The sequence below is a fragment of the Lates calcarifer genome, linkage group LG10, assembly GCF_001640805.2.
Source record: "Lates calcarifer isolate ASB-BC8 linkage group LG10, TLL_Latcal_v3, whole genome shotgun sequence".
Lineage (NCBI taxonomy): Eukaryota > Metazoa > Chordata > Actinopteri > Centropomidae > Lates > Lates calcarifer.
Window position 1 is genome coordinate 13,905,294 of NC_066842.1, and position 13,877 is coordinate 13,919,170.

At 41.9% G+C, this 13,877-nt stretch overlaps 2 protein-coding genes across 2 annotated transcripts in view; both read left to right on the forward strand.

Annotated features, from left to right (window-relative positions):
• The first annotated feature begins 154 nt into the window (after window positions 1-154).
• On the forward strand, window positions 155-1,854 carry LOC108875116 (oxidized low-density lipoprotein receptor 1). Its single transcript, XM_018663789.2, has 5 exons — window positions 155-609; window positions 762-887; window positions 985-1,129; window positions 1,237-1,524; window positions 1,604-1,854. Exons 1-5 carry the CDS (start codon window positions 565-567, stop codon window positions 1,852-1,854), a joined length of 855 nt encoding a protein of 284 aa, XP_018519305.2. The 5' UTR covers window positions 155-564.
• Window positions 1,855-2,487: 633 nt separating this feature from the next.
• The window catches only part of ptprq (protein tyrosine phosphatase receptor type Q), a 32,911-nt gene continuing 21,521 nt past the window's right edge, over window positions 2,488-13,877 (forward strand). The window contains 16 exon segments of the mRNA XM_018663815.2: window positions 2,488-2,662; window positions 2,847-3,221; window positions 3,350-3,661; window positions 4,760-5,056; window positions 5,136-5,435; window positions 6,016-6,146; window positions 6,347-6,476; window positions 6,593-6,746; window positions 6,914-7,020; window positions 7,670-7,767; window positions 8,195-8,363; window positions 8,545-8,805; window positions 8,905-9,065; window positions 10,379-10,490; window positions 11,248-11,353; window positions 12,071-12,185. Of these exon segments, the coding sequence (XP_018519331.2) occupies window positions 2,539-2,662; window positions 2,847-3,221; window positions 3,350-3,661; window positions 4,760-5,056; window positions 5,136-5,435; window positions 6,016-6,146; window positions 6,347-6,476; window positions 6,593-6,746; window positions 6,914-7,020; window positions 7,670-7,767; window positions 8,195-8,363; window positions 8,545-8,805; window positions 8,905-9,065; window positions 10,379-10,490; window positions 11,248-11,353; window positions 12,071-12,185 (2,952 nt within the window). The 5' untranslated portion in view covers window positions 2,488-2,538.

Here is a 13,877-nt window from a genome sequence, read left to right on the forward strand (position 1 = left end):
GAACTGCTCTTATCCCAACAAAGAGGCTGAACGAATTCAGTTGAACTTAGACATGCACAGTCTCTCTCTCTCTCTCTCTCTCTCTCTCTCTCACTCACTCACTCACTCACTCACTCTCTCTCTCCTTCACATAAGGGGTTTTGCTTCTCGGGGGAAACAGCCATTGAACGCTGACTTTGACTGCGCGCTAAATTCAAAGTCCAGGCTCTGCGTAAAACTGAGGGGAAAAAAAGACGCAGTTTCCCCCATATTTTAAGAAAGCTAGGTAGGTGTTACTTACTTTGAAAAACTTTAAAAGACTGACAAAGACATCTTTTTTTTTTTTTTTTTAAAGTTTAAAAACCCGGTGACTTTTTGACGCTCTGCTGTGCGTCAGCGACCCAAATAACTTTGGGACTTTCCACAGCCGATGTTTACGCACAGCTGTCTTTGGTTTACATACAAGCCCTATCGATGGCTGAGAGCACAGGCAGAGAGCACCGTTGTCTGTCGCCGTGGAAGTGACTGTATGTATCCAGATGGACTGAAGAGATGAGTGCTTGGTGAGATGGAGTGACTTTTCCAATGGGTGGAACAGAGCGTCTGTGGTTATTTGCTAGTTTATGTCAGGTAAGAATAAGGCCTACACGTCTTCAATTCTTCCCTTAGTAGTTTATATTTCATTTTTTTCATGCTTAATTATATTCCCAGGTGCATTACAATACTATTTAATATACATGGAATTTCTTTACTAATAATTACTCACAATACCTGTTCCTCAGTTGGTGTTGCTGACCTGTGAACAGCATTCAAACCCTGTTGAGGTTGAAGTTAGGTTTCAGTCCTTCCCTTCCAGTCAAGATCCAGACAGCTATACACTCACCTGCAGGACTGCAAGTAACCATCTGGTAAGAACACCAGCAAAGTGGTTCAATTTCATTTGTCTTTCTATAGGGCTTGAGTTTACCCTGAGGAACAAATAAGAGTCTTTTAACACCTCTGCAGGTGTATGCAGAGGCCGTCGACCACTCAGCATGCTCTCCTCAGTGCAAGATGTCACTGCGATTGGTTGAAGACCAGAGGGGATATAAAATCACACTGAGAGCCAGCAGGAATGATACCGCTCTTGAGGCAAAGACCTTTAACTTGAGTGAGTCTCTCTGTCCCTGACTGCCATAATCCTGATGAAAGAAGGTAACATACATATGTTAACATTTCTCCTCTTGTCTCTACCCCCTCATCTGTATTTGTATCCAGTTCCAGTCTCCCTTTCATCCCTCCATGTTTACAGCACAACGACTTCTGCTCTCCTGACATGGAAACTTCACAGACAGCAAAGCTTGTCCAGCCTGAGTCTATACAACACTCATTCACAATCCATCACACACATCTCCAGCATGAAGCCCTCAGAGGCAGTAAAGTCCCAGTACACAGTGACAGGTCTCCAGCCCGGCACACGCTTCAAGGTCAAAGTTGTGGTGACTACACTGCTCAAGCAGCTTAATGTGACCTTGAAGCAGAGACTCAGCCTCAGCATGGAAACAGGTATTGTATACATGCTTTACTGCAGCCTTATGATCAAAAACCTTAAATCTGACTGCAAGCTGATCATTTCTGTCTCCAGCTCAGTGCCCTCCTGATTGGCTGGCCAATGGGAGAAGCTGCTACACCCTGAGAAGAGGAGGTCTGACCTGGAGTGAAGCCCTCCGCAGCTGCAAACGCCTGGCAGCCGGAAGTCACTTGGCTGACCTGAAGACCCCAGAAGATGTTCTCTATGTATCTTCTCACCTGCTGAGCCACAACAACCTGCTGCTGCTGTGGACTGGACTCAATGACCAGCAGGTAAGGAGAGGTACTGAGGAGAATAGGCAATGACAGCTGTAATAAATAACTTGCCATTTTGACTTTGATTAATTTTACCTTTACTTTGATTTTGTTTTCTTTGTCAATGTGCATATCTATATATAATTTACATTTGAGAATTTTAATGAATAAGGAAGCACTGAGTAATTAAAAGAGGCGATTTGTTAAAAAAAAAAGGGAAATGACAAAGGTTTTATCTATGGAGAATTCTGAATATATGTTTTGATAAAATAGTTTTTTAATCATAGTGGATACACACTGCATGTGAGGTATAAAATGGTAATTCCCTTTTGTAGGATACTTTTTTGATTGATTAAAATAGATTATGAAAATACAGATCTTATAGATACAATTTAATAAAATGTTTCAAGATTGGTCTATGTCTCAAAATGACATTTTTCTGTTGGGCTGCCTATACTAAGGCCTGCAGTGTGGTCCTCACGTATCGTGCTACATTCTGTGTCACAAAATCATAGACCACAATGGTATTTAAACTTTGTTTTAGGCAGTGCCAAAGTAAAACTATGCGAGCCATCACTCAAGTTTTGATAAGCATGTCGTCACTGGAAGGGGATGTTCTCAAATTTTTTTTTGATGTGTGTAAACAATCCATAATGTCTCTGATCTGCCACCCCACAGGAGGAGGGCCAACCTCTCTGGTCTGATGGCTCGTCCTATAACCTGACAGACACTGTGATGACATCACTGCCAGCCAATCAGACAGACTGTTTTGCCCTTCAGAAGAATGCCACAGGACCAGGATACTTTCTCACTCCATTCTTCTGTAACATCCCCTTACCCTTCATCTGTCAATACCAGAGTAAATAATCTATGCAATACACCTTCACAAATAAATCACATTCTATTATTTAACAATTCTGAGGAAATAGCTTTAAAAAAATGATCAGTGCCTTGACTCAAACCATTCAATTTAGGAGCACTTCTATCCTTTATTTCCCCCTCACATTGTTATGATGTTACTCTGCTTCTCCTCCCTTTTACAGCCCCTCGAGTCCCTGCTTCATTCTCCTTCGACCTGGTTCAGGTGACAGAGCAACAGGTAGAGCTCCTTTGGAGTGACTTCTCACCCTTGAACTCCCTTGATCATTCATCTTATGAGATATTCCTCCAGTACCAGAAGGAGGCGAATGGCGAGTTGGGGCAAAGTGAAGAGGGCACAGGCAGGATGGCCGAGGACAAAAAAGGGATCCAGAGCCAGAGCAGTGTCGAAAAAATTGTGAAAGTCCCCATCTCCCTCTCTTCCAGAGGGGTCACTGTAGCAGGTTTGTCTCCAGGGAGCGTCTATTCTTTCACCCTTCGAGCCTCTCACCCTGCAGGCTCCAAATGGAGCTTGGGACAGACACGAACTGCATACACTAGTGAGTTTGTTGGCAACTGGTCACACACACACACATAAGTTACACAAACAGACAAAGCAAACAAACAAAATGACTGTACCTTCTGTTGATAAATACAATTTCAAATGTTTATGTTCTCCTTCTTACAGGACCTCTGCCTCCTCAAAACATCACCATTGGTCTTGTTACAGTGAGTCAGATTAGTGTTCACTGGATGCTGCCAAATGCAAAGTACGTGGCTGGATGGTCATTTGTTGTTCGCTATGTGGACATGTCTTCAAGAGAAGAGAGGATGGTTGGAATGACCAACATCTCAAGCTCATCTGAGGCTAGTGGGTTGCGGTCATACACAGCTGCGATTGGAGGGCTGGAGTCTTACAGGAAATACATGGTTGAAATTTACACAGTCACCCAGAACGGGATAGAGAGCTGTGGACAGGCGCCTGTGACTGTACAGACTGGTAAGTGTAACCGGTGGTTTCCTGTGTTGTGTTGAGCAAAGAAGGCCCACACCATGGATATCACAGGACGAGTTTATTAGCTGACAGGAGGAAGTATAACAAAATTCTCTGGTCAGCTGTGATCAAGTATGTTTGACCCTACACAAAGTAAATTACAAGGACATGTTAGCATGTGACACGTTAACGATCAGAGAAGCTAACACGTCCTTGGCCGTAACATTTACTTCTCCCATGGAGAACAACAACAAAAGGGGGAAAGGGGGGACGCGCCTGACCCCTTTTACAGTGAGGGACCCCCAAAAGTGCAAAGACTTAACCTCAAATGTTCCACCTATTAATGATACATGTCAGGTCAATAACTATCTACATAGATTTTGTGTAATTCTTACTAATTTACAAATACTATTACTAACACTGTCACATAAGCATGTCACAGGCCTGTTCCACAGCAGCCATTTTGACTTGTCATAGCAGGAAAGACACAGGCGTTACTAATAACGTTAACGATGGCTCTGCTCTACTCAACTGTCCCAGTGAGCTTTACCAGTGTGACAGGGAGCATGCGCAATATCAGAACACCGAAACAGAACAAAGCAATTTATATAAACAATTTTAATTTCTGGGACGAACTAGAAATTAGACACACCTTTTATTGTGAAGTAAAACCAGTTTTGCTGTGGATCTGATGTTATTAGTACTGGGAATTCACACCACCTAGTCCCAAGGTGCAAAAGCTCACTCAGGGGAGCAGCTAAACATCTCAAAAACCACTCCAAAAGTCCAGTGAACGGGTAAGTAGACTTGTCTTTGACTTACTGAATTGTCTTGATGTGATTGAATGCACTCATTTGGTTTTCCAAGTGTGTTTCGTATGATCCTTGCTTTAACAATAAATTTGCTAGATTCACTTGTAATCAGTTACTGGTCACAGTAATTGGTCTCTCTGTTATGAATGTGGGATGTTTTCAAATTTACAGCGTAAGTTCAGTAATTGTCCAAACTAAAATCACACAAACATAATTATGCATGAGTTGTTGCAGTCACCTAACGTTGTAAATGCTCTTTGACTCAGTAACATTCTGCTGTTGTGCCTCTCAGCAGTGAAAGCCCCCAGTGGTCTGGTGGTGTTGAGTGCGAGTGGAAATCTGACGGTCTGCTGGACCAGTCCACCTGATGCCCCTCCAGATGGTTATTATATCACAGCCCACCCACTCACGAACCCCAGAGCTGCTTCTTCGCTGTGGGTTAACCAATCCAGTCCTGGGGTACTCTGGATAAATCAGTCCATGTGTGTTGATTTGGGCTCATATACTCCAGGTCAGACTTATGAAGTAGGAATGACTGCACTGAAGGGAGAGGACAGGAGCCAGAGCACCACCGTCCTACACACCGCAGGTAAGAGAAACAAGAATGCCCCCTTTGACAATGTAGACATCACTTTTACCCTCACTAGTTTTTCCCTCTGTATGTGCAGATCCAAATGCAGTTGAGGTAGCAGTCCCTCTCTCAGTGAGTGCAAACTCTGCACAGCTGTACATTCAGCAGCCACAGCTGGGTCTGATTGATGGGGTGAAAGTGTGTGTGTGTCCAGGAGTCTGTGATGCTGCTTGCAAGGGATTATGTGGGTATTCGTGCGACTGGTACTCCCTCCCTGCTGGTGTTCATGTTGTAACTATTAGCAACCTCAGTCCAGGATCAGAGTACCAGCTCAGGGTTCACAGCACCAGCCGGGAGCAGACGGGACCACCTTACTACACCCGCCCCATCAGAACAAGTGAGTTATCTCTGCTGTCCTGCAAATTACAGCTGATATATTAAATTCATCCACCCTAAAATTGGCATCACCTCCCTGGATACCTTTTTGGTATTTATTTGAAGATTTTCTGCAGTAAATCAACATTTAATGGTCATGAAAATCAACAGCATTTCGGCCAGGCTCCAAATTAACTGACAGATATTATATTGTTTGATTGATATTGTATCTGTTGATGCCAGTTTGCATCTCAAAGCAGACAGATCCTTCGAGGCAAAATCAAGATATAACATGTTGTGGCTGAACCTTGTGCCTAAATTACAATAAAATCTTAGACTTACAGTGTCAGTGTCTGTTCTTAAAACAAATATATAAAGACTTTTATGGGTTTTATTTTGTTCTGCTGTTATATTACAATTTATTTTAACTTTTAATGGGTGTGATATCTGCATTAATATTATGATTACTGTAATGATTCTGTTTAATTAGGCATCATCACATAAAACATTTCAAAATATCCCCAACCAAGGGTAATTAGCATTTTCAGTATGTCAGAGGAATAATTACAGTACGGGTTGTGGGATATGGTTTGTGATTTTAGGTCTGGCCCCTCCCAGCAGAGTGAGGGAGGGCGTGGTGACAGATTCATCTATAGAGCTGCTTTGGGATCCTGCATATGGACAGGCTCACAGCTATGAGGTCATGTGCCTCAACTGTGACCATTCACGCATGGTAAACAAACAAAAATCCTCTTAAAGTAATGTTTTCACCTGTAGTTTTAGGTCTCATGGTGAACAGTAAATGGCATGTCTCTATGTATCAAACTGAATGTATGCATGAGTGTATCTTCCCCTATAATTAATGCTGTCACTGGAAGAATTATAACAAGGCTCCTAATCAGCTTATTCTCCTGTTTCATTTATGTGCCACAGGTGCAGAAGGTGTTGACTCAGAGTGCAGTCTTTTCTAGTCTGACTCCAGGCAGACTCTACCACTTTGCAGTACGAACAGAGAAGGAGTCCTTCACAGACAGTTCCCCTGTCACCATCAACATCACTGCAGGTGAACATACACACACACACACACACACACACACACACACACATACATGTGCACACATCACTCAGTCTTTCATTTCTGATAACTACAGCACGTGCATTCTTTTCTTTATGTGCCAGCTCCCAGCCCAGTCGAGGTGTTTCTCATCAATAAAACCACATCATCCATATACATTAGCTGGGGTATAGCCAGGGGAGTGATGAGCGCACTCGTCCTGTCAATCAAAAACAGGACATCCAATCAAGAGCTGATCATTTCTCAACAGGAGCCCAGGTCGGTCTCACTCTTGTCAGCCAGCGCACAGATTGTGACAATTTTATGAGACTGGAATTATAATCATCTGATCCAAGCTTTCTTTTATGGCAACGGCTGGTTACAGCATGGCCTTTTCAGTCTTCGTGCATAAAAACACTGACTGCTAGAGCTGTGTGTGTTCACAGATCTTACAGCTTTGAAGGCCTTGCTCCTGGAAGCCAATATACAATTGATGTGATTTGCTCAAGCGGGGAAAGGAAGAGTAAACCTGCTACTATAATCCTCCATACTAGTAAGTTTATGAGACATATGAGGTACCAAATGCTGCATCCACTATTTGTTGTATGTGTGCCCACATTTGTGTGTGGGAGAGAGAGATAGAAAGAAAATGATTTGGATTAGAAAATTAATGTAGCAGGAAATGAATAGTCAGGAGAGCAGAAATAGGCAATTACAGATTCAGAAAATACATTATATTAGGAATGTCAAATTATGAAAAAGAATACAGGTTTCTGTAAGGAATGCAGGTTCCAATGTAAACCATGAGAGACAGGAAATTGTTTTTATCTGCATTTGGTTTGAGTCTTCATTCAACTGATAACATTTTATAATAATATTGTGTCAGAGTAGGATGGCAGTATGAAAAAAAGGATTTTCAAAATAGAGATTGGAAAACTTCGAAGCATAGACAGACCAGCCAAAAAGGAAATGATGGATTTGTGTTTTTGGTTTCAATTTTTGCTTTTAGTGCTGATGAACAGTGCAAAATTTTGATTTTTTTTGGATCTCAGTACTCGTTTGCCCCCAGTATCTCTACTGGTCCAAAATGTATAATGGTAGAGTATTTTTAAAAAATCACTGTTTTCTCTTGTGTGTGACTGATGATGATGACTGCATGATGATTGTGCATCAATAGATGGTAATGGGAGTCTTATCTTCAGTCCCAGAGGTACCACAGGAAGTGGCTCTTTCAGAGCAGGTAGTGACATCTGTGTTTGTCACCTGGAGACCACCACCAGGACAGGTGGAGGGCTACAAGGTAAGACTTGTGTACTAATGTATCTTTTCAGAGGCATATACAGATGTGTGTAATGACGTGCATCTTTATCATTTGTCTTACACACATATTACTCACGATGTTTTTTTCTTCAAGGACAAAAAAGGCCACTTGCGTCAGGTTCTGCACACACCTGTTGGTTACTTAGCAACTGTTGTTAGCACACTGCAGATTCAGTTACCAACTCTTTAAAGATGCATAACCTCCGTAGAGCAACAGCCAGGAGGAATGACCAAGCACATTACATGCGTGCACAATACAAAACCCACATTAACAGAAAGAAATGAGAGACACTGGTAGACTTGCAGGGTTGGTTAACCAAAAAAAAAGTTTTCACTGTCATATTCAAATCGAAAGAAAAGCCCCAATAAAGACTGAGAATTTATTTTGTTTTTGTGTTTTTTCTCAGCTTGTTTTTGGCTTGCTGTCAGTGGACAGGAAATCATGGATTGAGGTGTTTGTCCAGAGCACGAGTTATGAGATCAGGGATTTGATTCCAGGGTCAGACTATGGTGTCAACATTCAGAGTGTGCTGGGCTCAGACACCAGTCAGACGGTCCACAGAGAGTTCAGCACACGTAAGAGAGACGCACAGAAAAACACACAGGCCTAAATGTACGTTATTTCCACACTGATCTGTAAGGATAAAACAAGCTGTTGGTGCTACTTCATACCTCATAACACACACATAAAAAATGTTTTAATTGTGGCCTAAATTATGAAAACTGCAACTGTAAAATCACAATCACTGTTTCCCAGGCCCTGCAGGACTATGCAGCCTCCACTTGGGCTATGTGAACTCCTCCTGTGTCTCTGTGAGCTGGGACGATGCGTTTGGAGAGTTTGACTTCCACAGAGTCATTGTGGCCAACGTCTCACTCACAAACACGCTCACCATACCCAAGGAGGAGCGGGTCGCCGTGGTTACAGGGCTGGCCGATGGCTGCAGCTACAATGTGAGCGCCGAGAGAGTGAGAGGAGTGACAGCGGGGAGCGCTGCCTTCCTGACTGTAACCACAGGTACACATTATTATCACCTGGCCTGATCAGCCTCTTTGTGAAATTACAGACTTTCTCCACCTCTCTAACTCTGTTTCTCCCTTTCTTGTCCCTCATGAGTGCCATCCCGTGTGCAAGGAGTGCATGTCGTGAATGTGTCCGCACATGCGTTCTCACTTCGCTGGGAGCAGGCAGTGGGGTGTGTGGATCATTACCAAGTGAGCCTGCTACCTAAGCAGGGAGAAGTCACAGTGCACCCTGGACACAACGGTTACATTCAGGTACATACTGTGTACATACTCACTAATAAACCCAATGGATACACTTGGACAGCAAGACAGTAGGTTTCATGTAAATACCATAATTGCAAGAGCAGTAAAGGAAGAAGTGTGACACTGCAAAACCTCTAGATTTCTAGCTGAGTAATGATACTTAATGCACAAGGATGCACAAAAATATACATGCATTATCTCTCCTCCCATTCAACCAAGTACCGCCCCATACCTGCTCTCCCCGGCTAGCCAGGTGTCAGATACCCCCTAAAATGTAACCTTACACACAACATCACCACACATACACACACACACATAGAGAGAGCACACAGAGCACAGAGTTGAGTAATAGATCTCATTATTTATTAAGTTGGCCTCATGAGCTCAACCCTGAATCATTCATTTGGTTAAGCAGCTCTCCCCAGAGAGCAAGAGAGGACCAGAGGGAGAGTGTTAGCCTTGTGCTAATGAAAGGACCCCACTGCCCTTCTTGGCTAACTGCTAAAATTTTTGGAATACATCAAGACCTGTTATTATCCAGTGCCTGGACAACTAACCCTGTGACCTTTTACTCATGCCACTAACCAGCCTCTAGACTCAGAGTCACTCCTGTTCAAGCTCAGTGGATTACCTGTAGACCACTGCTAGTGTTCGTGCACTAATACTGGATACAGCTCTCCTGGCGAGGCCTTCTAACCCACTGTGACTAAACTAAAGCTAACTCTGCTACCCAGCATGGCCTTCTTCTCTCTCATCCTGCTGCTCACACTCTGCCTGGGACACGTACGCTCACAGGTAAGAATTCAACTCTCTAGATCTAACATTGCTGTGCGCACAGATGTTAGCACACTTAGATTATACAGATGATAAATACATACTTACAGCTCTGACTTCTTGCAATTCAGATATACAGTTTGTGTCGACGGCATGCACACACAGGTGTAAAAAAAAAAAAAAACTGCCATGTCTGTCTGTCATATTTCTGGGAGGTAGCATAAGGTGTTACTGTGACATTTTGCCACTCAACATGCTGGTGTCATAGTTGCAAGCACTGGTTGCAACACACACAAAAGCTAAAAGACTACAACACAGGCAACACTGTTCATCTGTTTCACAGACACAAACATAGAAAGATGCAAACAGGCAGGAACAAGCTGTCATCCACCCACCTTCATACAGCTTTAACAGATGGTTCTTCTTCAAATTGAGTTTTGGAGACACTTTATTAGGCTACAGCATAAACCAAAATAACACACTGCTGAGCGCCTTTTAGGTGTGTATGTGCGTTGTGACCAGGTGTCTGTGTCTTGCTGTTTTCACAGGCTGATGTGGTCAGTGTCAGTCCGGGGACACAGTACACTGTCACAGTCACAACAGCCTCCTCTACCAACATCGGCCCTGGAGTTAGCCGCATGATCGATACCAATGAGAGTGGTGAGACGTGCACGTGCACACACTGTTTGCTGTTGTTGTCCATGTGGGTTTTGTTTTTGGGTGTTAAAGTAAAGTGGCATCAGGTTCTTGTCTGCCCTCTGCTGTTTAATTCAGCCCCTGTATAGCACATACAGGTAAAAGAATTAGTACAGTCGATGCGTCTGTGCTGGTGTGTGTGTGTGTGTGTGTGTGTGTGTGTGTGTGTGGTGGGTGGGTATACTCTCTTCCCTGTTTAATTCCTTTTAGGTAACTTAAGCCAGAGCTTTTGAACCGCAGGATGAATGGGCCTGCAGTGAATGTCAGTGAAATGCCACTGCTGTGTGAGGCCTTATTCATCAGAGTTCGGCCTAAAACACACACACACAGACCCACACACAAACACACACACACACACACACACACACACACACACGCATGCAAAGAGGATCAGCCCAACACAGACAACAACACTATTCTTCAAATGACTGCTACTGTGTCCTGTTGAGTTCTGGTGTACAGAGGTTGTTTTTATTAAAAAAGATTTTATCCAAATGTCTGCTTACTGATGGTATTTTACACAGCAAACTGAAAAGATGGGATTAGATAAAACATGAGAAATATGCTTCAGCCCACTGAGACACCAGTTGGCTGGAGTACTGATAGTAAACACACTTATATGTTTGCACAGCTGTATATTTAGCTAACTCAACAAAATCAGCTGACTCTCTCCTCTCCTCTCCTCTCCTCTCCTTCACCCACTTCTCCTCTTCACCTGCAGTTCCTGGTCCACCTACAGGCCTAGAGGGAGAGGCCGTAGGCTCTAATGGTATTCTGCTCTCCTGGACCATGCCTGATGGCAACAATATTGATGGATATATCATCAGGTAGTTCTTTGTTGTTTTCTTGAAAAGCTGTGTTTACATAGGTTGTGCATGTAAAATTCAACATTTGAAGGAGCATTATTTTCATTGTCTCCAACAACGGAACAGCCTCTATGTGCATAGTCGTTTTACAAAAACTAAGACTTCATGTACATTTTTCAGGGGTAGGAAAAAGTATTCAGGGCCTGATGCAATACTACATTAAGAACATTTTAACATGTTCCTAGTTTAAACCAGCTTGTTTAAGAAATGTTGTTCAAACAAGTGTGTGTTTCCTGAAACAAGAAAGAATAAAGCAGGTTAATGAACTAGAATTATAAAAAAGCAGATTTTAGAAAATTCTTGAGACAAGCTGATTTGCATTGGAAACAGGTTGAACTATTTCCACAGTATTAGCAGCTCCTTTTCACTGTGTATGAAAAAGTAACCCTTTAAAGACTCAGCTCTAGTCTAACATGACTTGACATGACAGATTTCTTAGCTGTCAGATGAATGTATTGTAATGTAGTTCAATATTTCTTTCTAAAATATAGTGGAGTACATTTACGGTACCTTCTCTCAAGAACTCTACTGTCTCACTTACTACCACTGGTATTTTGTATCTGAATCTGATGGAAAGTACATGTTTTACTCCTTCATCCAGCCTGTTCATAAATATATACTGTGAGTGGGGATGATCATAAATAATCATAGATTTTTTTTCTCTCTCTCTCTTATAAGGTACAAGGAGGTATGTCCCTACCCTGATAACGCCTTCACACATGTGACCAAGAACCTGGACATACCAGAGACCCTGCTCAATGACTTCACTTCAGGTTCTACATACCACATTCAGGTAGGATACACGATTCATGTATCAAATTTTATTTCCATTACATTGCAGTTGATTATTTCCTTTGGTGAGCTCGTATGAAACAAAAACAAAAAAGAAAGGTCAGGACGTCACATAACCAAGATTAAGTCCCATAGATATTACTGTTGGATATGTTTATATTTAGTGGAATAATTATGTTTAGAAGATACAACAGTCTTTGTGTATCTCTTAACATATTCCTGAAAATCATCCTCCTGTGTCGTCATGTGGCTGTAGCTATCTAAAACAGATCCCTCAGGACGAGACTATTCTCTTGATCTGACTGAATACCGGTAATTGATCCTGATTGCATTATTAATCAGGTAAACAGATCTATGGATCAGCCACGGCTCTTTCCACTGTCTGTTGTCACTGAGCTTGAATGTGATCGTGCTTATTAGTTTTCAGAATTCATTAACCCACAATGACCTTCATACCAATGGACTCTGTGAGACTGACACACATAGTGATTATACCTCCGCATAGTGTTTTTTTTGTGTGTGTGTGTGTGTGTGTGTGTGTGTGTGTGTGTGTTTGTGGGCTTATGAGTGTGTGTGCATGTATCACATTACTGACTTCACCTGTGAGTGTGTTGGCCCACTAAACCCTGCAGAGAGCTGAACTCTTTCTGTTTCTTCTCTAACCCACACATCCAGCATACAAGTTTTTTATTCATGGTGTTCACTTAAGTATTCTATCCATAGTGTTTATACCTCAGCAGGAAAAAAAGTGCATACTGACAAACACACTACAACAGATCTTAACATTAATCAGCAATTTTGTCTATTAACGAATCCTTAATTTCTAGTGATCTGCCACAGTGACAGATATTTCTCTAAACAAATGAGGTGATTCTACTAAACAAAGTGATTTGTTTTGGGAACATTCCTCAGTCAGGGGGAATGAATTCATTCAAACCTCCAAACTTCAATTTTGGTGATATTCAGAGGAAGGGCAAAATCTCACTCTTGTATAATTTAATCCATTACAGTAGCCCTGAGAGAGCAATTACCTATGTGAAGCTAGAAAAGCACAATTCCAAGAGGCATTGATTAAACTCTATGGTAATTTTTCTGCTGCGCTTTCGTATCATATTGGTTTTCATTGTACTATATAATATACCTGCTGTTTTGCATTAGACTGTACATGTTCCTCTGTATGCTGACAGTTTTCTTCAATTACTGGCATTATGAAATGCTCTTAAGACATGACACAACAAAATAAGACATGCTTGGAAGTGAAGCTCAAAATGAAACTATTTTTCCTCTTTCTTGATAAGGTGGTGTTTTCATCAAGTATCCAGTATTATTCACAGTGCTCCAGTATAAAAAATATGATAAATTAAAGCTGAAGATGGATATTTCAAGATAGTTTTCAGGGATGACATTTATTATTGTCCATGAATTTGCCATTAGCCTGATTAAGAGTTAGACTGCAATTTCATTTTCACTTCATTATTAATGCATTTTTCATTCATATTGATTTATTCTATTTGAATAGCTGAAAAAATCTTAAAATGTGGTCAGCAGTTCAGAGGCAAAGTAACCATTCACACTGCCTCAGGTGACTCTGTTTACATGCTGTTAACATACCTGGTGTATAATGTTGTATCCATATTGTGTATGTGTTACTGGAAATCACTGAATCACCTCTAACTGAGTGTTGCTAACCATT

Bases quoted from the DNA above. Each gene is read 5' to 3' on its own strand.
- LOC108875116 (XM_018663789.2), top strand. From the start codon at position 565: ATGGGTGGAACAGAGCGTCTGTGGTTATTTGCTAGTTTATGTCAG. The intron at 610-761 runs GTAAGAATAAGG...CCTGTTCCTCAG, and splicing joins TATTTGCTAGTTTATGTCAG to TTGGTGTTGCTGACCTGTGA. The intron at 1,525-1,603 runs GTATTGTATACA...TTCTGTCTCCAG, and splicing joins CAGCCTCAGCATGGAAACAG to CTCAGTGCCCTCCTGATTGG.